Raw genomic sequence first — 24,917 nt, 5'->3', positions numbered from 1 at the left:
TATATATTTTCCCTCCACCATGCCGCTTACTCCAGCTCGATAGTGCCGGGAGGCTTAGAGGTCCTAGAAAGGGCTGTCTCAGCTAGAAGTTCGAAACCAATGCAGGCGAAAGGGTTTACTTACAAATCATAGACAACTCGGGACACGCCATCTACCTGATTGCAAATGGCGCGAGAAACTTTCCCGAGGAACTCGTTGTCGAAGTTGAACACCTCGGCGCTCATGAAATCCTTGGTACGAACAGCGCGGAGAATGATGATGTAACCCCAAACTCGCTGATCTCCAAAAACACCAACACTACGGCTGGTATCGAGACCAGCAAAGGCTTGAGAGATCTAGGAGAGAAGAGTTAGCTTGAACTCGTTTTCGTTTGTGAAGCGACTCACCTGATCATAAAGGCCAGCCTCCTTAATCATGGTAATAAAGATATGGTCTGCCTTGCGAGCAATTTCCACTCTCTCCCTTTTATTTTGTTAGTGATCGGCAAACCAAGAAGTTGGGGGAAAGGAAATAATAAAAAACGTACTTGGTCACATCACCCAAGATGCGAATGGCAATGCCAGGACCGGGGAAGGGGTGTCTGTTCACGAGCGACTCGTGGATGCCGAGCTGGCGACCAATTTCCTATAGAATTTAATATAATTGAATATAAGAACCGCGCTCTTGAGTTTCACTTACCCTCACTTCATCCTTGAACAAAAGGCGGAGCGGTTCAATAAGCTGTAATAGAAGCCACATCAGCTTTCTCTTCTTTACGAAAAGGTGAAGAATATACTTACACGCAAACCTTGCTAAACGAGCCATGTCAGTCAGTATACATCAAACCCTACCTGGGTAATATGACTTACGCCGTTCATCATCCGCTATGTACTGGTTAATCAAGGTACGTTTGTGTTGGGGAGCTTGATATTACTTACCTCAGGCAGGCCCCCGACATTATGGTGGGCTACGTATCTCTCATGTCAGCCTTTGTCCGTCTCTTCTTTACACAGCTTTGAGGGAGTAATCATGCGACGATTTGGGAAGGCCGATGGCCCCCACACTGGCCCCCACATATGCCCCCAAAGATCTTGATCAATTTACTTACTTTTTATTGTCGCTGAGGGACCTCTAAAACTCAAAGACTCGATACTGAAATACCATCAGCTGGGATTCTGCAATTGGCTCGAAATGACTTACACGTCAGGGTACAGTGTTCCCTGCAAAAACCATTCCACCTTCCCGCTGTTGGGTGTGTTCTCTGCCTCTTGCTCGATCTTGTGAGTCCTGTTAGCAAGCCGCATAAACCGTCAGGGAAGGGCGAGCGTACTCTGATAGCCTCTTTCTCGAACAAATCGATAACTGTCATGTAGTCAGTATCAGTTCGATAGTCCATCGCGGACAGCATGAAATACGCACAAGTCGACCCAATAATCTTTCGCTTCTTTTCGGGATCAGTAACACCTGCAAGACGGCTCAAAAACAGCTCGCCCGCATCGACAACTGTGAGGTCAATGCCAAGGTGGTGTCCGAGAGTCTCCTTGACCTGCTCGCACTCGTTGAGACGCATGCATCCATTGTCGATGAGGATGGCCTTGAAGCGGTCACCGATGGCTTCACGCATCAGGGCCGCTCCCACAGTGCTGTCCACACCACCGCTACATGCGCCGAGGACGAGTGCTCGGTCACCCACAAGCTCCCGGATACGAGCAATCTCGAGCTTGACAAAGTCGCCCATTTCCCAATTTGCTTGGGCTCCGCAGATATCAACGCTGAAGTTGCGGAGAATGTCGGTTCCGCGGGGTGTCTATATCTAAATGTTAGAAGGAATCCTTGTGTATTGTTTTAGGGTGACAAACGTGTTCTAGCTCAGGGTGGAACTGAACGCCTAGTTGCCTTGTGTTAGCATCTTTCCATACTGGGCCACAGAAGGAGCTTGGAGGAGACAAACCAAAGATGGGCTTCTCTTCATGGGCGATGGCGGCGAACTCCGAGTTTGTGGTGGAACCAATGACCGAAAAGCCCTGATAGAGTCAATAAGTTGTCCAGATGAACGAATTCATTTTAATTACCGTAGGCAGGGAAACTAGCTTGTCATAGTGGGACATGAAGACGGGAATCTTATCTCCCAAGCCAGCGAAGAGCCGGTCGGCGTGATCATTGACCTTGGTGACGTTGACGTCGGCGTGGCCATACTCTACGAGGCAACCGTCAGGAATAAGTTCAGTTGATTCTTCCAATGTTACAAACCTCGTGCCTCTCCGCGGGCAACATTCTTGGAGTCGATTCGCCATGCAATCTCCTGGCAACCATAGCTGCCAACAGTATTAGTGCCATACCATGTACCGGTGTGGAAGAAAGTCATACCAAATACCGCTATGCCTCTGCGTTAGCCTAGGTTGAGAAACTTGAGGGACGGGTAGAAGCTGCTCACAGAATGGGTACACCAAGCTCAAAAACCGCGGGATCAACATCTACACATATGAGTATAGGTAGCAGGACGTTCGGGAGATGGATGCCTTACGGGGCGAGCCCTCGTCGTAGACAGAAGAAGGGCCTAGTAGTTCTGTCAGACCTCGGCGAAAACCATGCTTCATGAGATTTCTCACCTCCGGAGAAGACGATTCCTTTGGGCTTCCATGTCAGATCAGCGATCTTGGTGGTGCAAGGAAGCAGCTCCGCGAAGACGCCGAGAGCTCGAAGACGTCGCAGGATAAGATGACTCGTTTGAGACTTCAACGTGAGTCAGTATTTGCCATTTAAAGCGGTCTCGGGACCCAGGCAGTGGTAATGGAGCTCCGTTTATCGACTCCGAGGCTCGTGATGAAGGGTCGAAAAAGGGAAGAGGGACTCCCGAAAGTACATACGCCAAAATCGAGAACCAGAATGGTCTAGAGAGCCAAGTGTTAGCCAATCCATTCTTCTCACGTATATGAATCGATTGCGCCTATGCACCGCAGCTTGGGTGATCGATCGCAAGGCATGGAGAGCGAGCACAAGATTTTTTTTCCCCTGCGGCTCGCTCTTCCAGCCCTCTGCGGGGCACTGAATTGATGGCACGTACGTCGAATTGGTTGTGAGGGGTCTCGGCCTCGAGGGTGGCAGCCATTGTGACTTGATGTTGGTTTCGGCGGCGTATTGAGAAGATTGGCAGTGTTGGCAAAAGTTGATCTTCCGCAGAGAGAAAATTGAAGCAAAGATATGGAAGCACTGCTATGTATACCTATGAAGTCATGCCCCTCCATCGAATTTGCTAATCTTATCTACCCGTTGGTTCCACTTTTGGAAACTTTTGCGGCCGGACTGACTCACATCCCGAAATCGCATGAGACTCATATATATCTATGTGTAATTCCTAAACGTAGAATTTCTTCTTATTATTATTTATGTTTATCTCTTTCGTAACGCTTGAATTTTTTTTTCTGCATCTGTGGTGTCCTCGATGATACAAGGTTGGCGTTTTCAAGGTGGGGTTGTATCTGGCACAATGAAATTTTTAGTACCTACTTAAGTACCTATAAAGATAAATGAGGATTAAGACAATAGATAAAATAATAATGATCAAGTACTCAAGCAAGTAAATTCACAATATAGCCCACGTGTTTTTAGTTCGATACAATAAGTGTTAGTTGAAATGTGTGTATCAGCTAATTTTGTGTATACCTACCTACATATTTACCTTTGATTTGCCCGCCTTTTCCTCGTACAACTACATGTAATAGCTTTAAGAACTACTCCACAGTAGCGTCTATATTTCTTATACAGAGCAATAGTTGGTTGGCTAAATACCTATATATCAACTCTTCAGCAGCTTACGCATACGGATTAAATATTCACAGGTTCTCTACTCCGTAGTTCTCATCGACCTGAATGCATGGTTAGTCTCTCCCGCTAGTAGGGCTGACGCGCCTTGTTATTGCATCCGCCCTTCTCTAATTGGCTTGTTCCCGCGTCAGCAACGTGCTGAGACTCAAGTATGACCCTCGCGATGCAACTCTACAATAAGGGGCAACCAAAAGAGTTCAACCGGGGCCGGTCCCTGAAACCCGCGGCACCTAAATGAAGCATAGTAGTTCGTAGCACGGAATCGGTGGACAATCAATCATCTCATTCCTCTCCTCACCCCCCTGCCGACGCTATCTCTCAACTCATTACGACTATTTGTCTCCTCCCCGCCTGTCTGTGCTCTATTCGTCCATTTTCGCCCTTCTCCACGATCAACTCCGGATGTCTTCGAGCCGCCAACCACAGCCAGGACGCAGCTCGGGCCGCACGCTGTTAGCCTGCGAGCCTTGCCGCAAGAGGAAATCAAAGGTATGGTCTCATCCAGTCGCCCCGATTTTCTGCCTTCAGCCTCGTCTTTTCCGGGCCAGGATACGATGAATACGTGTATATGTACATGTATGAGTACTATAATGTATGGATTAGCCCATAGTATGGCTGGGCAGTGCCTGTTGCTTGTGCCTGTGTGGAGGAGAGCCCGGCTGTGCGAGTCGTGTCCGAGCCCATCAGGGACATGACAGTTGCTGCGGATTCAGCTGGGGGCGAGATGACTAAACCAATGCAACTGAGTCCCTTGACGGGTGCTGAAGCCGATGCTGATGCTGTTCATTTGCAGTGCGATGGCGATAAGCCCCTCTGTGGCTCCTGTCGGTCCCATGAGCTGGCTTGTCACTACGAGCCGGCTCGACCTACACGGCGGTACGGGCCCTTTTTATCCTCCATCTACCTTGTATCCGAGGCTCAAGATGGGAGAGTACATGTATGTATCTGTGACAAGAACCGCTTGCTAAGTCCTCGACGCGTCCTCCAGGCAAAAGTACTGGGACCGCGACTATGTCCAGGCCCTCGAAGACCAAGTGCGGCTGCTGTCCGCGTCCCTCCAACAGGCCAAGGAATCTGGCTCGTCCCAGTCAGCTTCGCCAGCCAGCCAGCCATCACCCTCGGAGCCCAAACAGCTTCCCTACGGCCCGAAGATGCTCAAGGCCCTGCACGACTTTGGCTCCGTCAAGTGGGCCGATGCCACCGGCCGGGATGGACTCCCCATCCTGGCCGGCCCGGGCCGCTTCTCCTTTTACTCAAACACACTGTTACCTACGTTTGAGGACGGCACAAAGCCCTCGCCGCCACCCACACTGTCAACTGAGACGTTTTTACTGGAGATTGCCTCCAATCTGAGCCTCAAGCAGCATCTCAAGGCACACTTCCTCGAAAATATCAATTCTTATTACAAGTTTGTCGATCCCGTCTGGCTGAACTTCTCCGACCTATTTCCCCACAACGATACAGCCCTGCAGCTGCTCTACAGTGCCCTGTTTGCGGCTGCCGCATACTCGTCGCCTGTGGCCACCAGAGAGACTGCCGAGGCCTTCATGGCATATGCCGAGGGCTTGGTGCAGCAGTGCTATCTGGAGCACTTGTGTCTTCCTGTGCTGCAGGGCCTCATGATCATTGCTTTTTATAAACACGTACAGCTGGATGCGGCCAAGGGCCATCTATACCACTGTGAGTCATGAGATGAGGCTGTTAATTGTTGTTCATGAGCTGAATGAAAATCTTTGTTTTGTAGATATGGCAATCGGGCTATCCAACCATCTAAAAATCAGAGACGTGCCGCCACAGGAGCGAACTGTCAATGACGTGGCCACCATTAGGACCTTTTGGTCCCTATTTTTCCTTGACCGGTTTGTTCATCCCGCCTCGGCACAGTTGAAGATGTTGACAACTTACATCTTTCACTCTTCACGTACAGAATCTCTACTCCAAAGCTAGGTGCCCCTGCGGCGATTCCATGGGAGCCCGACAGCATCACGCCGTATATTGACACCGTGCCACCGGAATTGGTCGACACTGCCTCGCTCTCCTTTGATCACCACTGCCGGCTGTACCACATCCAGCAGCAGTACATCGACGTCATGTAAGAAAATCTCCCTCTGACCGAGGTTCATTCTGAGACTAATGAGCCATCAACAGGTACTCCCCCCATTTTCAACAGCGTCCAGCCGCCGAAAAACAAGCCATCTTCGCCAAAGCAAACAATGCGATGTTGGCTTTGCGGAAGAAGATTGATAGGCGCCTCTACATCAGTCGTAACGTGAAGCCTAATAGAGTCCAAGTCGTCTTCTGGATCACATATCACTCCATCTTAATCAACCTCTATCGCCCAATTCTCAATCCCAAAGATCCCGGCATGACTGACAACATCCCCACGGCCTTTCGATCCGCCACGGCCTCGGCTATGGCCATTACTAGAATGCTCAAAGGCCTCCAAGCGACCGATGAGATCAAGTATCTACCACCTTTCATCATCTACCACGTCTTCCGCGCGGCATTGGTTCACGGCCTCAACCTCATCGCCGCCGAAGAAGCCGGCGGCCAGCGAATGTCGTCGGGAAATTTCTGGTCCTGTTTCCGCGTGCTCGGGGAGCTGAGCGGTATTTGGAAGGAGCTTTCTGAGGGCACGATGCCGTTTGTGCTCTTGGCTACGAGGGGTTGGGGGCTTCAGGAAGAGGCCACGGGTGTGGCGGACGAGAAAGACGAGGAAGAGGACGATTATGAGGCGGGGATAAACGACCTTATTGGCGAACTTGAGGGAGAAGCCGTGTGATTTTTGCGTCTTTTGCTGAATGAATTTCTCAATGACGTTGATGGAAATGTTATACAAAGTCTCAATTTTAAAGCGTTTGCAGAATATTGAAGCATGTTAATATATGAGTAAGATCTAAAATTGTATACGACTGGCATGTTTGAGTACACATCTATTTTGATGCACCACAAAATATAGACTCAAGCAAAGAAATAACACCCTTAAATGATGGCGACAGCACATGCCCCCAAATAAATAACTCATCTCTCACCCTTCCCCATCTAGTTGGACTTGCAAGTCACATAGCCAACCGCAGCAGGCGGGTGAACCGGCACAGTCGTCGGCTTGCGGACAGAGACGGCCCCAAGGCTCTTGTTAGTAGGAGCCTGGAAAGAGCACGAAGTGAGGACGTAGTGGCGGCCGTCAAAGGGGGGCGCGACGAAGACGTCAGTGACGATGCCAGTGGATGCTGTTGAAGAACCGTGTTAGTTTTTCACTGTCATTCATAGATGGAGATTGGGTTTACGCACGCAGCTTTTGGGTGCCGCTGTTGACTTTGACGTTAATTGGCTTGGTGTAGGTGCCGTTGGAATACGTATAAGCAATTTGAGCCGTCTGATTGTCGTGAAAGTGGTGAGCAGGCGAGGCGACAGCAAGGCCTGTCAGGGCAGCAGCGATGATAGCAGAGAAGTGCATTATGATGATGTTGCTTTTATAAGCTGAGTAAAGTATACGTATGTACGAGAAGTGAATGACAATTTTGTTTTTATAATGAGTGATATGTTAGAAAAGATGTTGAATAGAAGAGGCCGTTTCCTTCCCCCTTTTAAGCAAAACCATTCTTCAAGGCCCATCTTATAACCTTTCCGCCATTTGCTCCTGTCTCCATTTGTATTGCCCATCTTTGCCAGTTCTTGTCATTATGGAGTAGGGAAGATTAGGACGTATAAAATCCCGCTCCTGCCCAACGTAACATGTGCCAACTGATCACAGCAATAATCTTTGCTGTTATCTGAGCCGGCAATGGCAGAGATCAACATTAAGGGATATGCAAAGCTATCTCAAAGTCTGACAGGCCGGCGCTGTCAAGGGACGGGGCCTGAAGATCATTGCCTAACTCGGATCGTTAGCTGGCAAGGGGTCGCCAAGGCTATGAGGTTATCTCGTTGCCAAGATTGGTGAGCCATTGTCATTTCTTCAATCCCTTTGATGATTTACTATTTACTAAATTTTTTCATCTTTTGAGTAGTCGTTTGTTTATATCAGAAAATATACGCAATTCAGGGAATTCTCTTCTCTGACCCAATCTTTCTTTGGTCTGCGCAAACTATTCGTGAATTCTGGGGCCACCTGTTTGAGGTTGTAGTGATCGACATCAATTGCGGAGCGATATTCGGTGCGAATATTTATCTGCGCTCCGTGCTTGATATCCAGGCATTCATGACGCGGCGTCGCCGACAAATGAAAACCGGCAAACGAGATGTTTTTTTTGAACAGATCGAAGCAAGGCGAATTTTTGTGGTTCTCGAATATGATATTTCCAAGCTTTGCGATTCAGTTCCTTCGCACGGTCATCGCAGGATCGAGTACAGGTAGTACCCATAAGTTGCTCTCATGAATCATGCCTGATACGCGTCTTGGGCTCTTCCGCATGACTTGATCGACATAAGCGCCGTGCCGTAGAGATCTGCGTTGCATACCGAGAGTAGCAGGTCGCAAAGAACCTGAAAGGCCGTTACGGGATCGACAAGTCGTGAGAGATAGTCGGCATTGCGATTTATTTACTGTAGCAGATTGACAGGATAGTAATCTCGTATCAATAGTCGAGATTGGTATGATTAAAGCTTGGATTTATATGAGTCTCGATGATGGCCCCCGACTGACTATACATACTCGTATGTAAATGGCGAGCTCTATCCAAAGAAATAAAAAACGATATTTCACTCCTCTAATTTGAAGAGATGCGAGTAATGTTCACGTTGTCAAACTCTGCCTCTGTCCCAAATACTCTCACACCATCCATTCCGCTCTTATAGACGTCGTCTTTTACGCAGATAATAATGTGCCGCTCGCCTTTGAGCTCCACATGTATCGAGCTCCCATATGCCGTCACCCTGAGTCGATATTGCTCTGCCGGCTCAATACCAGCCTCTTCTTTTCCTAGAACTTTGAAACCCGTTCCATCGGTTCGGCCGAGGATCAGAGCGCCAGAAGTGCCAATGACTGCATAGTAGCCTTTGAATGCGGCATCGTCACTGGCTGGCTCTGACACTCGGAAGGCAAGGCCTGCATAGCCGTGGCAGTTCTTGGCGCCCTTATTTGAGATTTTCACATCGGCCTCATAGATAAAGTCGAGAAAGTTAGTGTTAAGCAGTGCTAGGCCACCTGATGAAGCGGTCCCTTGCAGAACATTTGTTTCAGCACCCCAGTCGCCTCCATAAGTTTCCCAGCCGATCATGTTTCCGTCTTCAAAGTTGTCATGGACCAGCATCTTGACTGGTTCAATAGTGCCGTCATCATTAAAGTAGAGCCGGTCATATGCCAAGTGTCGGTCGTTTCCGTCGGTGGAGCCTAATGGATGCCGATGGTACAGCATGTAGTAGATATCCGCATCAGGGACTTGAATCACCGCGTTGTGACCGGAGCCTGTTGCCACGGCTTCGTCTTGTTGCAATATCTTGGCGATACGGTCAAATGGTCCAAGTGGTGAGCTGCTCATGCCGTATGAAACTGCATAGTCAGGCCCTCCCCAGCCACCTTCACTCCAGAAGAGATAGTAGATGCCCTTACGCTTAAGCATTTGTGGGCCTTCGACGTAGTTCTCTGGAGTAATCTCCTTGAAGGTGGTGCCATCGTCAAAGGTACCCAGGCTAATCATGTCGTCGTTCAGTTTGGCGACGTTGGCGTGAGAGTGTCCGCCATAGTAGATGTAAGCCTGCCCATCGTCGTCGATGAAGACGTCTTGATCAATGGGTTGTGCACCGTTATGATATGCGTCAATGAGTGGATGGCCAAGGGGATCTCGATACGGGCCCTCTGGCTTCTCTGCCACGCCCACACCGATGCCGCCCAGCTCCGAGTTGGACTGGATATCGTTGGCGCCGAAATACAGGAAATACGTGCCGTTCCGATAGATCGGTGCCGGGGCCCAAACAGCTCGATGTGCCCAGGTGAAATTATCAGCAGTCAGGATTGTCGAGTGTTTCTCCCAATGAACCAGGTCGGGAGATGAAAAGGCATCGAGATATGTCTGCTCGTCATACGGCCGCGACGCCGTCGGATATACCCAGTACTCGCCATTGTAGAACTGAGTGTCTGGATCAGCATACCAACCGTCGACAAACGGATTTCCCGCTTCGGACGTAGCAAAGTCGGGCGTCTTGGATGAGGCAGCCAGACATGAAGAGGACCAAACAGTCGCCAGCAGTGCTTGGACCGATCGAGACTGCATCTTGAGATGGTGAGCAGGTTATATCAGCTCTCGCATTATTTACTTAGTTTTCCACTCTTTGATTTCGCTTGTCTAAATCTCAGATCTTGCTCAGCATCAAGTGTTGAACAGGGCATGATGGTCATGCGGCCAGGTGAAGTGACCATTCAGCTGGATGTACTAATTCTAGCGCTGCAATGGTACGTCCATTAAGTACCGAGGTACACGCACTAAATCTCACATCATGTAAATTTCAGCGCCAACCGACAGTTGTTGATTATTTTCATATGGAGTGAGATTGAGTTGAATTCTGAGACTGGATTGTATGCATGTATAAGTAATCAAGTCGAACGGGGTAAAGTCAATACCTGCTGGAGGGACAAGATCCACAGATTGATAAGATCAGTGATGCAGCCACATTCATCTTATCAGCTCATCCCACAGCCTTCAAACATGGTCACCAGTCAGTCAAAATGCAAAAAGCCCTCTTGGCCAATCGATTCTCTTCCCGGATTCTGAAATTGGTATCGCGCGCCACCATGACGAGACGGTATTTCGGCACGGCGACTCCAGCCAAAAAGTCCACTTTACGGGGACAACTCCATCAATAGTTCCATCCGCACTCTTGCACAGCCGCTGTTTGACTGCTTTCTCGGACCACCAATCTGGCCGGTGTGGAGAAGAATTGGCGTATCTTGTTCTTTTTGGATCATTCGGAATCGAGTTTTGATCTCCGACTGGAGATGCTGATGATGTAAATCTCGACTGAGTGAGTGATATAAAAGTTGCGGCAGTTGCGGAACGGCTCATTGAAACAGCACCCGAATGACAATCTCGAGAAGAAGGAAATAAGAGAGAAGAGGTATTTGTAAGCGAATGATGTTTCAAATGTATAATGAACGTCATTTTGTAGATGGAAAGATTTTTATCCTTTTTCTCTATTTCGGATAGCAATCATGAATGCCGCAAGCTTTGGTACAACAGACTATGAGAATCATTCCACTGCTCTATCAAGGCTTCAGACAAATTATTAGCGCCTTGATCATTAAATCCTAGTAGAAATCGGCTCAATTTTAGAAATGCCAAGTTGACGGCTCCCCGAGTCGGCCACTAGGGCTGATCGTGGGTCTCAACCGGCTTCAGATTCCGAACAACAACGCCGATATCCACGACATACCAAAAATCTCCGTATATAATCAGATGCTCCTGTCTTCTCATCTAATCTTATCTGATCTGGTAATTGCTCATGGTAAATCAGTTCCTCTGCCATCTTCATGCCTGCCATGGAGACCAAGGCGCCGGAAGCCACCGAGGCTGGCGAGATTGGATTCCAGAGCAGGAGATCAAGCATCTCCGAGGACAAGCGGCCGTCTGGTATACAGTCCATCATACCCATAAACTTTGTTCTTGAGCTGATCATGTTATTTTTTTACCAGAGGAATCTAAGACGCCAACAGATGAGATCCTCTACGCTGCCGGAGTCGGACTCCGGGCAGATGACCCCTTCTTGCCATGCCTCACTTTACGCATGTGGGTGATTGGCATTGGCTTCTGTCTTATTGGAAGCGGTGTCAACACACTATACACATTCCGGCTCCCATCAGTCACCCTCTCCCAGTCTGCGATCCAGTTCCTAGCATATCCTCTAGGCAAAGCTTGGGAGTTCGTCGTCCCAGACTGGGGCTTGACCGTTTGTGGTGTTCGTCACAGCCTGAATCCTGGCCCCTTCAACTACAAGGCACGTAAATCGCATTTGAAGCCTTACAAAGACGTAAAACACAATCTGACATGCATGATTTAGGAAAACATTCTCATCTACATCCTGGCCAACTTGAGCTACCTTACCCGTCTAAGTGCCGATGTATTGACCGAACAGCGAGTGTTCTATGGTGCCAACACTGGATGGGGCTTCGAAATCACCATCACACTTGCTACTATTCTCTTTGGCTTTTCCCTAGCCGGATTTGGTCGATCGCTTGTCGTTGATCCAAAAAGCTTGGTGTGGCCTGGTGTGCTGGCCAACACAGCCTTGAATGCTGCTCTGCATCCTGTAGGAAAAGAAGACGAAACAGAGTATGCCGCCTGTTCCTTTGATAAGGATAGCTCTAGACTGACTTCTTAATCAGGGCCAAATGGAAGTCTTCTCGCTACAAATTCTTCTTGATTGCTTTCTCAGCGGCCTTTGTCTGGTACTGGTTCCCAGATTTCATCTTTCCAGCGCTGGGGTATTTTACCTGGGTCTGTTGGATAGCACCTCGCAACCCGGTCGTTAACCAGATATTTGGAATGAAGAGCGGCATAGGTCTTTTACCATTCACATTTGATTGTAAGCACCATGAATCTGATATGTCATTCCAAGCTCACCTATAATGTGTAAGGGGCGGAAATCGCATACATCGGCAGCCCTCTGGTGGTACCAACCTGGGCCATTCTTAACACTCTTGCATCGGTCGTCTTTTGGATCTACATTGTCACACCAGCGATCTACTACACAAACACTTGGTTGTCGGCATATCTTCCTATTCAAAGCAATTCCATTTATGATAACACTGGAAGCACTTACAACGTTTCTCGAGTCATTAACAAGAAAGACGGATTCGTCTTTGAGCCGGAAAAATACGAAGAATACTCACATGTAAAAGAAATCTCCTATCTGTTATGCTTCAGCTACTAATATACACTAGATCTATCTTCCAGTCACTTATGCGCTCAATGCTTTCGGCCTGTGCTTTGCCTGCATCTCATCACTATTTGTTTGGATGTTTCTCGAGAAGCGTCACGAAATCGCGCAGGCATTCCGGGAATCTCAGCTTCCTGCGCTATTTGGCCGTAAAACAGACGCCAGGCCAAATCTGCAGCCGCAGTACAAAGATGTTCCCATGTGGTGGTACGGAGCTTCGTTTCTTGTGTCTCTAGGACTCGGGATTTTTGCCTGCGAGTTTTATCCCGTACAGTTACGCTGGTATGGAGTCTTTTTTGCCATGTTTGTATCTGCAGTCTTTTACCTTCCGGTATGTACATATATACCCCATCAGACCAACAGAGAAGATTGTACTAATACACTTTTTGAACAGTTGGCTTGGGTTTATGCCACGACCAACATGAAAGTACAAATTGACATCTTCTGCCGTGTGGTAGCTGGCTATATTTGGGAGGGCAAAGTGCTGGCCAACATCTGGTTCTTTGACTTGGGCTACATCTCAGGTATCAAGGCTCTCTCATTTGCTCAAGACCTGAAGCTGGGAATATACTCCAATGTAAGTCATAACACTCCATCATATATTATATGGAGGCTCTGCTGGAATAAAACTAATTGGATGCAGATCCCACCTAGGTACCTATTTCTTGTCCAGATCGTAGGCCTAATCATGGGAACATTGGGCCAGGTCTCGGTTCTGAACTGGGCGCTGGGTCATATCCCAGATATCTGTTCCCTAACTGCAAAGAACGGATTCACCTGCCCCTATTCTCGCACGCATTTCAATACCAGCATGGTCTGGGGTGCCCTCGGGCCTCGTCGGTTCTTCGCCGACGGGACTCTATACCGGGACCTCTTGTGGTTCTTCTTGATTGGCGCTATCCTGCCAGTCATAGTCTACGCCATGAAGAAAACTTGGCCAAACCAGCGATGGCTAGAAAAGATTCACATCCCACTGTTCCTTGGAGGACTAAATTACATCCCCCCTGCCTCTGGGACGAATTACGGCAGCTGGGTCATCGTCGGCCTGATCTTTGGCTTGTGGATTAAGAAGAAGAGCAGAGGCTGGTGGCGCCGATACAATTTTGTGCTCAGCTCCGCGATGGATTGTGCCACAGCCATTGCAGGCATCATCATCTTCTTTGCCGTCTTCTATACAGGAGCAGCCGACAAGTTCTCTTGGTGGGGAACCACGGTACATGAGGTTAGTTATGCCGCGATTTTTATGAATGTGAGCATCAGCTAATTGATGGTTTCTAGAATACTTGCGACTGGGACAGCTGTACGTATAAGACGGTCAAGAAGGGACAGACGTTTGGGCCGTAATGATACTATTTGAATGGGAAACGACCTTTTATTTGTAGAAATAAAAGACACTAGACTTTAGACAAAAGTAATAGAGTACATGAGATTTTACAAGGAGCATATCTAGGTAGAAAGTAGAAGCGACTAAGGCAATTTACGTCCGCGTATTCCGTTGTAACCCACGATTCAATAGCATGTTCGTAGTGGATGAAACACAGCGCAAGCAACGAACATATCACGAATTGCCATTGTGTATGCCGAATTTACACAACGGCCCAAAAATAAGTATGAGGAACGAAATCAATTTTTCACTCAGGATTCCAATTCGACATGATGCGCACCCTCCATGTACAAGTTGATGGTACTAAAAGAGGGAAATATACTTGAGCGCATTTCCCGAATATCAGCCGCCCCAGCCAATCACATCCGCCCATTTTGCAAGCAGCATCGAACCAGCCATTGAACTCCGATATATGCCATTTCAAAGCTCAAAACTGCCAAAACCTCGAGCCCTCCCACGACCAAAAAGTCTCCCCTCTCTTTCTCTCCTCCCTCCCCCCCGGCCACAATGGCGAGCAAAATCACGCCCTTCCTCCTCCGCTCCGGCGTCCGCTGCGCCTCGCGCGTCGCCCGCCCTCAGGCCCGCGCCTTTTCCATCACAGCCAGCCGGCCCAGCGACACCCTCCAAGTGGTAAAGTCTCCTCACCCAAAAACCTCAGCCTCTCCGGCTCTCCCATTCGTCAATTCGCCTCTTGCAATAATGGCGCTGCGTCCTTTTACAAGAGAGCGCCGAATCGCCCCATTGAGACACAAACGCCCAGAGTCGCTGACCTTATCATCCCGCAGCACCGAAACACACCCGACAACAACCCCGACCTGCCCTTCGAGTTCAACGCCCAGAATGAGAAGCTCATCGCCGAGATCCTCAAGCGCTACCCTGCCCAGTACAAAAAGGCCGCCGTCATGCCCCTGCTCGACCTAGGCCAGCGCCAGCACGGCTTCACCAGCATCAGCGTCATGAACGAGGTCGCCCGCCTGCTCGAGATGCCCCCCATGCGAGTCTACGAGGTCGCCTCCTTCTACACCATGTACAACCGCACCCCCGTGGGCAAGTTCTTCGTCCAGGCCTGCACAACGGTACGCATTCCCTGATTGTTATTTCTACGTCTACGCTTCCATTCTTCTCCAATGGCGGCTATGGGAAACAATACCATGTGTCGTAATTACAATTGGAGACAGCAAGGGAGGGGTAGCATCATATCATCATATCCCCCAGAAAGCATTCTCCAAAACTACCGGATATAAAAAAATACATGCAACTAACCCCTCCATACTAGACCCCCTGCCAGCTCGGTGGCTGTGGCTCCGACGCCATCGTCAAGGCCATCACCAACCACCTCGGCATCAAGCAGGGCGAGACCACCAAGGACGGCCTCTTCACCTTCATCGAGGTCGAGTGCCTCGGCGCCTGCGTCAACGCCCCCATGATCCAGATCAACGACGACTACTACGAGGACCTCACCCCCGAGACCGTCGTCAAGCTGCTCGACGCCCTCAAGTCCACCGCCGCCTCCGTCGGCAGCACCGCCAAAGCCCCAGCTGCCGGCCCCCTCACCGGAAGGAAGTCGTGCGAGAACAGCGCCGGATTGACGAACCTGACAGCAGAGCCGTGGGGAGTGGAGAAGACGAGATCCGATTTGTAAATTAAGAGGGGAATGAAACGAAATACGGGGGAGGCGAGGGCGGTGTTTGACACGGGTTTTAAATGTACATAACGCCATGTTGAATGCCAGAAAAAGTATAGACCAAATTTGGTGGTGTGCGATAAATACAATCAAGTTGATAATGCATGTGCATGGTCCTGGTTAATAGGACATTTGGTTCGTTGTATTTCTTTTCATGCAGTGCTTTTCCGCAATCTTAACTCATTTGCAAAAAATATCAAAAAAGGACAATGGACATGAGAGAGAAAAAGATTCAAAAGGAAAGGCGTTTAGGCAAGCCTCAAGATCCATCCCTCTCCACGTCGCCTATTGTTATCATCCAGGCCACCCCAAATCACAATTCCAGTTTCCTCCAAATCGAACATCGGGGCGCTGGCCAGCCAGCCCCGACCCCGTGGCATCTCCAACACCTCATCGTCATAGGGACCCATGGTGACCTTTGTCCACTTGCCTTCGCCAGTCTTGCGGCCCACGGCTGAGAACATGGCTGCCGTGAAACTTGCGGCACTCATGCCCACCGGCGGAACTTGGAATACCCACACGTCGTTATGGGATTTGCCAGCGCCGTTGTGGCCATCAGCGCTCGGGCTTGCCTCGCCCATGGTTAGGACGAGATACTCGGTGCCGCCGCCAAAGGTGATGGCCTCAAGAGAAGACACACTTCGAGGTGCAGGCCAAGCCTGAATACTCTCGGAAGGAATCTCTTGCGAGGAAGCTTCGGGCATAGCCTCTACGATAGACTGCCAGCTACCACGGGCTCGAACAGCCACCTCACCTCGAGTAACACGGTCGTCAAACATTTCAACCTCGAGGTTCAAAAAGTCGAGCTGACCTCCAAGCTCGTTCTGTCCGTCGTATCCGCCGAAACGGAAGATTCGACTCTTGCTGATGCAGATGGAAGTACCGCCACGGGCAGGTCCTGGCGCTGCGGGCAACTCAGTCCACATGCGCGAGTGGACGTCGAAAGCCCACAGGTCACTGGTACGATCGCCGTTGGCTAGACAGCCGGCATGCACAAAGAAGGTACCATAACCGCTCGTCTCCTCGTCAATTGCATTCTCAGCAACGTTGCCAACAATGGGATCCTGCGGGATGCCAGTCTTGGAAGTATCACCAAGCGCCCACTCTTGCCAGGTCTGAGGCTGGGTTGGCGGGGGAGGGGCAAAGTCGCGGGGCCGATCTGTCGCGGTAGCACAGTGATAGCTTCGCGGTGCTGGGTGAGGAACGATGGATCCGCCCTTGACAGCCGGGGCGGGATCGAGATAGGTCCAAAGTCGAGTGCGGGTATCAAAGATCCAGACACGACCGCCTTCATCCAGAGGCTTCATATCTGGCCCCCCACGGCCGCCGTACACAAAGATGCGGGACCCAATGACGGCAGTTGCATGCCCAACTCGTGGTGGTGGGACGTCACCTAGCTTGTCAGCTCGTCCTTTGCCCTTATCCGCTGCTGTTGGCTTGGTTTCTCCCTTGTCACTCTCTTCGGTGTCATCATTGTTATCGTTGTCACTCTCTTCCCCTTCGAGTTCATCGCCAAGGTCTTCAGCTTTGGCCTTGGCCTTGGCAGAGTCCAATGGCACCTCGTCCAATCCATCTTTTTTGCCCTTGTCCTGAATCGGCGTCGGCGTAGGGATCGTGTGGTCTGGCTTGGCTGGAATCTTGAAGTAGTCGGCACTAGCGCTGCTAAAGGGAAGACGAATGACAACCATGTCATTGTCAACGGGCTCGCGGGGATTGATCTCGCCACCAAAGATGTAGGCGCAGCCAGAGATGATGTCAAGAGAGTGGGAGGAACGGGGAACCGGAGGCAGATCGATGCGCTCCCAGGTGCCTCGGAGGCCATCTTGCTGGGGTTGCCTCCGGAAAGCATCAAAGGAAAACTGTGGCATGGCCGGCAGAGAAGAGAGAGCAGGCAAAGAAGGCATGGCAGGCATAGCTGGCATAGCGGGCATAGCGGGCATAGAGGGCATAGCTGGCATGTTGCTCTGCGCAGCTTGCCATACCTCCGTTGAACGGCGCTTGATGGTGCCGCCGATTTTCTCCATGGCGATGGTGGATAGCTTCCCAGAGCTCGAGAAGATGAAATGGTGATGACGAGGGAGAGGAGCGAGGGCTAAAGCGAGGGTTAGAGCAATGGATAAGACCAGCTCCGGCAGGGAGAGGAGAATTGGAAGGGATTAGTGAGATGCAAGATGGTTGGCTGCTGACTTTGACTTGCTTGTGGATGGATGGGAGACGATTGAGCGTCGGGTGGATGACGTACGAAGACCTATTTCAGTACTACCTGGTAATGGGTGCTAGAGGTGCTCCAAGTTGCCTGTAGACCAGCAGCTGGAGGAATCTCGGAGGCCCCTAGCGGACCAAACGAGCCCCGATTTGCGCTGCTCATCCGTCCCGACCGTGGCCGAGTCTCGATCGTGTGGGCTGGGCTGTGATCCTTCACTCGAGAGAGCAGGAGTGGGGACCTTGTTCAGTACATGTACCCAGTAAGCATGGATGGATGAGGCGGAGCAAGCAAGCAAGAGAGAAAGCGTGGGCTCGTTGATGGCTGGACTTGGTCTCTTGTTTCTGCTAGCACCGTAGCTAGCTGGATTAGCATGCATCCTGTACAGCATGTAGGTCAGCACGCAGAACAGAGCAGGGCAGCTTCCAATGCATAATATGTTGCCGTTCAATGTGTGTCCGATATGGTGGCTGTTGCTGCTATCGAATGGACGCCAGACAGGCATAGGACGTGAGCTGACGGCAAATCGTTAGCGGGGCTTAGCGTGCCGTTTGATGCATTCGGGCATTGATGGAGTGACTGTTAAGGCTTGGAGCGCTCAATCGCTTGTCAAACACGTGTCAAAGGGAAATGGACGGGGGTGAAAGCACCTATGGGAGAGAGCAGTGTGAAGTAGAATTGATAGCAAATTATCGCCGAGTGCCTGGTATTGTATAACAAAGGCTACACTGGATACCTAAGACTGTAGAGCACTTGATGGATTGGTTAACTGCTGAAGGAAGTGGGGGAAGCTCTAGCTGCTATCCGAAGCCGAGTAAAAGGCAGAAAAGAGGCAAAGAGGCCTCGTGCTCTCTGCCTTGGCCTAGTCTTGCTGCCCCTCTCCGGTCTACTTGCATTGGATGTCGAGAATCATCCGATATAGCCATGGCGAGCTCCCAATAGGGAGGTTGCATTACAGCTACAGCCAGGGCACAGCAAGTTGCAGGACTTGAGGACTTGAGGGGCTGCCTAATAAGAGGTACCTGTAACTAATCTTCATCGAGATCCTTGTACTCCGTACTGGCTAGGAAATACTGTACGAAGCAAGATGCCTAGCGGTACGGAAACTACGGAGAGAATCAGAATACGACGCTCCAGCCAAGCTGCTGCGCCATCGGGGGCCGATCAAAAAGGACTGCGAGACTGATTGATCATTTTCTGCCTGCGGAACATCGCATCTTGGCCCAAATAACGATTGATGCTCCATGGTATAAAATACCATTCCGGAGATGAAGAGTGCCCTCTTGCAGATTCCCTCTTCTGTATTCTCCGTATTATATGTAATCAGATCGCATCGATTATATCAGACCGTATTAGGTACCTATCTAAGATACTGCTTCGATAGCTATAGCCAAAAAATTCATCATACTTATCTCGTCACAGCTTGTTTGCCGCATCATGGCACTCCCCCGGCCTCCAAAATCCTCAGAGCGACGACGGCATTGCCGCGCTGTTCCCCTGCATACGTGTGAAGCTGTTGTTGGCCACGCAAAATTCGTCAAGAAGGGCGTCTAAGCCACCGAACCCTGGCCAGTGCTGCAGACTGCGAACCTATCATCTGTGCTTCTCGAATGAAGATATCAGATCAACCAACAGCACAAGCTTCTTCTCTCCCGGTTTCTGACCCGTCAATTTATTTTCATGCCAGAGCCTCGTCTACTTGCCCCACGAGATCATACACTTTGCACCTATCTACTCCCTGCTGCGTCGCGTTTCTCAGCCGCTTCATCCATCGCTGACGTGTTCAGCCATTCTCGACAGCCATCTTTGGCAACACACAGATCTCGAGCGTCGTACAAGCGGCCTCTCGAAGATTTATTTTCCCATTCAGAATTCCATGGACTCGGGAAACAGTCGCATGCATCACCGCTTGATGGATTCCGGTCCGGTTTAAGGCCTGCGAACTTGCTGCATGGCCGGCGCTTAGATTCTGGGGCGAGGCCCTGGTCGCGGCTTACCACCCTCTCAGAGCGTTTCATCCATCAGGCTCAAGCAGGATCCAAGATGGTGGCCTGCAGTGTCGCGCGTGTGCGCGCGCCATATATAGATGCCAAGTGAACCCACATGGATTTTTAGAATGTAGACCTTGGATGTGCCGGCCGCTCGCGAACTGTCTCCCCATCTTGTTCTGTCAGTCATCAATTACTACCACCCGCATTTCCGCCTTTTTTGCATATTCTTTTCAGACTCGTACTCATGGAAGAAATTTATCAAAGGCTAAGCGAGGAGGTGAACTTGTGGCAGGGCTTTAGCAATTCGGATGAGACATCGTTTGAAGTCATCGAAGCAAGACTTCAACATACGGGCGGGAACATCACCACCAGCAGTAGGACGGTTGACCTGAAAGAGTTGGGCAGTTGGCTAGTCGAAGAAGCAGGAGACTATGAAGATCCGAAACAGTCTCTGGTTTTGCGCCTAGCTTTAATAGGCTGCGATATCAAATCCAAGGTCCTAAAGCTATCGAAACAAGTACTGGATCCCCTGCTCGAAGAATTCAATCTTGAGCTAGCCTACACATACTCACAGAGTTGCATCACAAATGTGTCTGCTATTCCATCCAAAGGCTCCCAGACATATTCATTCTGCTATATGCCTAAGCTGGTGGCTGTCTGGGCGCAGAAGCACCTCGACACAAGAAGCGCGACTAATCGACCACATCTTACACAGGGGCTCATATTCGTCGAAGAGTCTAACAAGGGATTCCTCTCTGACAATCTCTGCTCATCTTGGAATGCCTTGCTTTATCATAGCCCCATGTTTCCGGCCTTTTTATTTAGCATGATCCTCAGCGTGCAGATTCATTATGATGAGGGGAGGATCAAGTTGAAGTTACGCGATATTGAAGAGCGGACAGGCCAGGATAGAATGGTTGATCGAAAGCACGAGGAAAATACGACAGCTACATATATCAAACTGGCTGCCCAGCTGGACCGACATGCGGTAAAGCTTGCCAGCGTGGGAAGGAAGAGTAAAATGGCAGAAAAGACGCTGGCTTTCATCTTGAAGAATACACCGGAAACGCGGGCTTTCGATCCGTCGACTAAGACAGCTGCATCAGACCAGTCCTACCAACTACTGAGAAACCATGTGTCTCTCTTGCAAGATAGACTATCAATGCAAGCTGTCGACATAGAATTCACTCTGAAACGTGTCCATCTCCAGACCAACATTGTAAGTTTCGCAACTGAACCCACTCTTTCTTGATTCCCTCACAGCTGACACTTTAAAGCTCACAGGTATCATCTCCAGAGACGATATCAAAGCGAACCTCGACCTTGCAGAATCCCAGCATCGCGACTCTTTGTCGATGAAAACACTAGCCATCGTCACCATGGTCTTCCTCCCTGGAAGCTTCATCTCCGCATTGTTCTCAACGTCCATGTTTGACTGGAACAGCGTCGACCCCAAGTCAAACAGCATTGGGGTGCGAACAATGCCCCAATTCAGTCTGTACTGGGCCATCACCATCCCTCTCACTTTGATTACCTTTTTGCTTTACTTTTTCTGGCTGCGAGTGATGAAGCAGCAGCGAGACCGCAAGAAGCAGAGCTTTGACCAACTTTCTGCCGAAGAGAAAGGTGACCCGGATATCATTGAGATGATTAAATCGCGAAGGGACGCTGAATCCAGAAAGAAGTCAACCATGCCGTTTGGCAGCTGGTAAGGAAATCCGGTTGGGGCGTGCTTCATTGCCTACGTATATACTACTGCCTGTTTTCTTCTTATCCAGCTACGAGTAGGAGGGCTCTTTCTTTTTTCAACACGATTCCCAATTTTTTTTTTCCATATATGTATCTAGAATATATTCTTCTGTGCAAATGTTGCTTCCGGTATGCTTCTCTCTTTCTAAAGTATTTGTGTGTAAAGATACTTATAAAACGAGATTAAGATTTCCTCGTATATATCTTTCCTACTATATTCATTCCTGCTGCAGTTTCTCCGTATAAATTAAAAATATACCTAGCTTAGGAAATCATTTTGAAAGATTACTAGGTAGCTAGCAAATATAACATTAATTTAACCCAAGCCTCTTCTTACACCAATGAAACGCACCACTGACCTCTTTGCCCAGAGTAGGCCGTATCTTCACGGTCGACCTGAGCCAATACATTCGTCTACAGGTATTTTCATCAAAAGGCTAAACAATACTACACAGAGTGGCGTTCCAAAGACTAATGCGAGTAATAGGAACCCAACTACATCGACATAAGCCGCTACAGTTAGAGCTAGGAATGTGAAGGCCCCAATGTTCAGCAAATATATGATGATAAGAGCCAGGTACTTCCTTATAGAGTCATCGGATAGGCGGCCGTGGGCATCCAACACACCTAGGAATATGCTCAACACAAGCGTAATCGTGAATAGGAGCCAGCTGATGGAGATGAATATTCGGACAGTCGAAAGGTCAAAATGGTGTGCTTTTGACACTTCAGTTGGGTCTTGCAGTTGTGACACGATGAGTGCGAATGTGACGCTTGATCCAAGCGTAGATATCGCTCCAACATTTGTGCAAAATATTTTGAGGCTACCCTTTGGGTCAGCATCATTTAGGATCTTTTTCAGGTTAACTAGATCTGAGTGCATCTGCGATTCCGCCTTTGAAAAGATGGCCCTTAAGATTTGGTTTGTCTGAAGCACTGTGGAATATAGGTGCGTCGCCGATGGTCCAGTGTTCAGGCTCGCAAAGCCCTCCGATAGAATTTGGTTGATTCGAGACAATTGATCCGTCTGCAATTGGAGAGCGACTACTAGTCTCTGCTGTTACTTAGGATAGGGATCGCAGGCAATTACTTCGTCTTTGCTTACATCTATAGTAGAAGACTCATTCTCAGCTTGATTACCGCCAATCGTGCTTCCAGAATTTGTGCCCGGATTAGCAACCTGAGGATTGATAACAGCTGGCGAAGTCATTATTAGGCGATTGGCTCTTCACTAGAGTCAACAGCGAAAGCTATGGAGGCAAAATAGTTTAGGTAAACAGACACCGGTTTCGCTCATAGTGGTATAAAAGCCAAAAGGTTGGCGTACTATAGAAGTGATGCCAAAATGTACATGTAGATGACAAGAGGGCGAGGATTCATCGCAAACACTGATGTGATTAGCCATGGCACCAAGCTGCCAGTGCGGGGTACAGAGAATGACTAGTCGCAAGCCCATACATCACACAGGATAAAGAATTTCGTATAACTAGATTGTATCTATTTGCTTATTCAGTTCTCGACCACAGCGATTCTTAACGCAATTGTTTTGTTGCACCAAGAGGGTAATCCTTTGGTGGAGTATGGCCCATGTTACCAGATCCGTTAGTGTGTACTTACAAAGCTCGGTGCATCCCAAGTACATACATATCCACCAATAAGAGTCAGCAACAACCATAACGCCGACTGTCCCATAATATAAGGCAGCTCAATGCAATACTACAGCCAAACGGTGATGCCTGCAGTCTCAGTGAATGAACAGCAAGGTGAGAGATACTGTGCTGCGATACCAAGGGCGCATTGCTGCTAATACACCATATTTGGATCCCAGCAAAACTTACATGCAATTCCGGGCTCCTTTTCTGGACGTTGAAACTAGGCCGTGTAGAAAGTCAGTTATAAGAAAGAGTGTAGAACAGAGGAAGAAATATTTGCACATAGCAATATTATATACCTAGTAGTAGCCTTAATGAACGAATGATAAGGATCACGTCATGTAGGGCTGATATCGATCAACATGCAGAGATACTGGTCATATCAAATTCCATGTAATTCTCCCGCATCGTATCTAGGGCATGGTTTTCTTGACGCCACTAGCCACCAGCCACCAGTTACACCAGAGTATATCCAACTCCCATATTTTCTTCAGCTCGTGAATTTCGTTTTCTGAAGTACGTTCAGTCGAAGCTTTCTAGGCGTAAAGTCAATTTCCTCTACTCTGTTCGTTTAAGTCAATTGGGATATTTAGACTAATACGAGGCCACCTTACGGCATAAGGATAGCCTAATATTACCTAGGTATAAAAGTTGGGTTTATTATAAAAGTTTATGTGAATATCCTTGCAAAAATGAATATTATTGGGAGAACGGTATGAGGCAGGTATTATCTACAAGACTTCAATCATGATCTGCGGCATCAGTCAATTATGTCGTGTCTGAATGCGCCGGGAGAGCCAAGTTGGTGTAGGCTGTATCAGCGGAAGCAAGGCCATTGATGAAATCGTACCATCCTCCGTAATGAGTGCTTCGGATGGACAACATTGTTTCTATGGGTTTCTCTATATCTTCGGGAGTGTTAGGCGAGTTGGTATTTCCAATCATATGCTCACCGGCTTGGCGTCAAGTGATTATTGGTTCTACAGCTGAAAACTCACAGTCGCCTCCTCCGTCACCCAAACGTAACTTTAAGTATGCTGATGTTCCCTTCCGCAAGTTTGCATGAAGATATAAGCCTGAGCTTGGTAAACTGCAGGAGAAACACTGATACAGAGTTCTTCCGAATATCGTCAACTATTGACCAGATTCAACAATGAGTCCAGATCATATCAAATCGCCCAAAGAAGTTCGGCGGCTTCTGGGGCTGATTGGTATTGTGTATCTCGTACTCGGATGTGTAGGGATTGTGTATTTTTCTCTAGGTGGCCACAGCTGGCCCAGCGGAACGAACACAGCAACGGGTGCCTCTGATTCATTGACATCTGTACTTGCTGTCCTGGGAGTGGTGCTTACCTTTCTCTTTGCGGCCCTGGCGTCACAAACGGAAGAAGCAGGACGGCAGCGTTTCGCCAATTCACGCCTTAAAGAATATTTATCGGCCAGCTATTCGGACCTCCTCGAAGCTGAAATGTCAGCAATACCCCGGAGAGGACCATATCTGAACCGACAATCTCAGGAATACAAGCCCTTCACGAAGAAGACCCTCGGATACATTTTGTCGCTTGGTGCGATTCTAACG

General features: G+C 49.1%; 9 protein-coding genes across 9 annotated transcripts; 4 read left to right on the top strand and 5 right to left on the bottom strand.

Moving 5' to 3' along the window:
* Positions 1-26: 26 nt before the first annotated feature.
* On the bottom strand, positions 27-3,130 carry TRIVIDRAFT_229665 (uncharacterized protein; the record flags this gene model as incomplete). Its single annotated transcript, XM_014104270.1, has 22 exons — positions 27-63; positions 124-335; positions 387-462; positions 527-624; positions 679-720; positions 780-791; positions 849-863; positions 918-946; positions 1,088-1,131; positions 1,180-1,256; positions 1,310-1,341; positions 1,399-1,786; positions 1,839-1,867; positions 1,931-2,003; positions 2,052-2,176; positions 2,230-2,294; positions 2,347-2,355; positions 2,414-2,453; positions 2,504-2,536; positions 2,589-2,712; positions 2,847-2,870; positions 3,044-3,130. 22 exons carry the CDS (start codon positions 3,086-3,088, stop codon positions 27-29), a joined length of 1,629 nt encoding a protein of 542 aa, XP_013959745.1.
* A 1,398-nt stretch (positions 3,131-4,528) lies between these two features.
* Positions 4,529-6,586, top strand: TRIVIDRAFT_219306 (uncharacterized protein; the record flags this gene model as incomplete). The annotated part of the gene is made up of 5 exons (XM_014104269.1): positions 4,529-4,680; positions 4,793-5,484; positions 5,549-5,663; positions 5,732-5,896; positions 5,953-6,586. The coding sequence occupies 5 exons, from the start codon at positions 4,529-4,531 to the stop codon at positions 6,584-6,586; spliced, it is 1,758 nt and encodes a 585-aa protein (XP_013959744.1).
* A 260-nt stretch (positions 6,587-6,846) lies between these two features.
* Positions 6,847-7,261, bottom strand: TRIVIDRAFT_219305 (uncharacterized protein; the record flags this gene model as incomplete). Its single annotated transcript, XM_014104268.1, has 2 exons — positions 6,847-7,034; positions 7,096-7,261. The coding sequence occupies 2 exons, from the start codon at positions 7,259-7,261 to the stop codon at positions 6,847-6,849; spliced, it is 354 nt and encodes a 117-aa protein (XP_013959743.1).
* Positions 7,262-8,513: 1,252 nt separating this feature from the next.
* On the bottom strand, positions 8,514-10,016 carry TRIVIDRAFT_62213 (glycoside hydrolase family 43 protein; the record flags this gene model as incomplete). The annotated part of the gene is made up of 1 exon (XM_014104267.1): positions 8,514-10,016. The coding sequence occupies one exon, from the start codon at positions 10,014-10,016 to the stop codon at positions 8,514-8,516; it is 1,503 nt and encodes a 500-aa protein (XP_013959742.1).
* Positions 10,017-11,269: 1,253 nt separating this feature from the next.
* TRIVIDRAFT_189327 (uncharacterized protein) lies at positions 11,270-14,019 on the top strand (the record flags this gene model as incomplete). Its single annotated transcript, XM_014104266.1, has 9 exons — positions 11,270-11,369; positions 11,432-11,733; positions 11,797-12,068; positions 12,122-12,321; positions 12,374-12,630; positions 12,680-13,006; positions 13,070-13,252; positions 13,319-13,897; positions 13,954-14,019. 9 exons carry the CDS (start codon positions 11,270-11,272, stop codon positions 14,017-14,019), a joined length of 2,286 nt encoding a protein of 761 aa, XP_013959741.1.
* A 547-nt stretch (positions 14,020-14,566) lies between these two features.
* On the top strand, positions 14,567-15,701 carry TRIVIDRAFT_62211 (uncharacterized protein; the record flags this gene model as incomplete). The annotated part of the gene is made up of 3 exons (XM_014104265.1): positions 14,567-14,689; positions 14,845-15,135; positions 15,336-15,701. 3 exons carry the CDS (start codon positions 14,567-14,569, stop codon positions 15,699-15,701), a joined length of 780 nt encoding a protein of 259 aa, XP_013959740.1.
* Positions 15,702-15,763: 62 nt separating this feature from the next.
* On the bottom strand, positions 15,764-17,623 carry TRIVIDRAFT_167806 (uncharacterized protein; the record flags this gene model as incomplete). The annotated part of the gene is made up of 2 exons (XM_014104264.1): positions 15,764-17,161; positions 17,303-17,623. The coding sequence occupies 2 exons, from the start codon at positions 17,609-17,611 to the stop codon at positions 15,992-15,994; spliced, it is 1,479 nt and encodes a 492-aa protein (XP_013959739.1).
* Positions 17,624-20,181: 2,558 nt separating this feature from the next.
* TRIVIDRAFT_126539 (uncharacterized protein) lies at positions 20,182-21,532 on the top strand (the record flags this gene model as incomplete). The annotated part of the gene is made up of 2 exons (XM_014104263.1): positions 20,182-21,156; positions 21,215-21,532. Coding segments are annotated over 2 exons (1,293 nt in total), but the record flags the coding sequence as incomplete, so codon positions are not given.
* A 413-nt stretch (positions 21,533-21,945) lies between these two features.
* TRIVIDRAFT_62208 (uncharacterized protein) lies at positions 21,946-24,223 on the bottom strand (the record flags this gene model as incomplete). The annotated part of the gene is made up of 9 exons (XM_014104262.1): positions 21,946-21,974; positions 22,046-22,100; positions 22,186-22,713; positions 22,792-22,883; positions 23,304-23,369; positions 23,525-23,558; positions 23,859-23,896; positions 23,953-23,966; positions 24,189-24,223. The coding sequence occupies 9 exons, from the start codon at positions 24,221-24,223 to the stop codon at positions 21,946-21,948; spliced, it is 891 nt and encodes a 296-aa protein (XP_013959737.1).
* Between the last annotated feature and the right edge of the window lie 694 nt (positions 24,224-24,917).

The sequence above is a fragment of the Trichoderma virens genome (genome assembly GCF_000170995.1).
Source record: "Trichoderma virens Gv29-8 chromosome Unknown TRIVIscaffold_3, whole genome shotgun sequence".
Taxonomy (NCBI): domain Eukaryota; kingdom Fungi; phylum Ascomycota; class Sordariomycetes; order Hypocreales; family Hypocreaceae; genus Trichoderma; species Trichoderma virens.
This window is presented reverse-complemented; position numbering and strand designations above follow the sequence as displayed.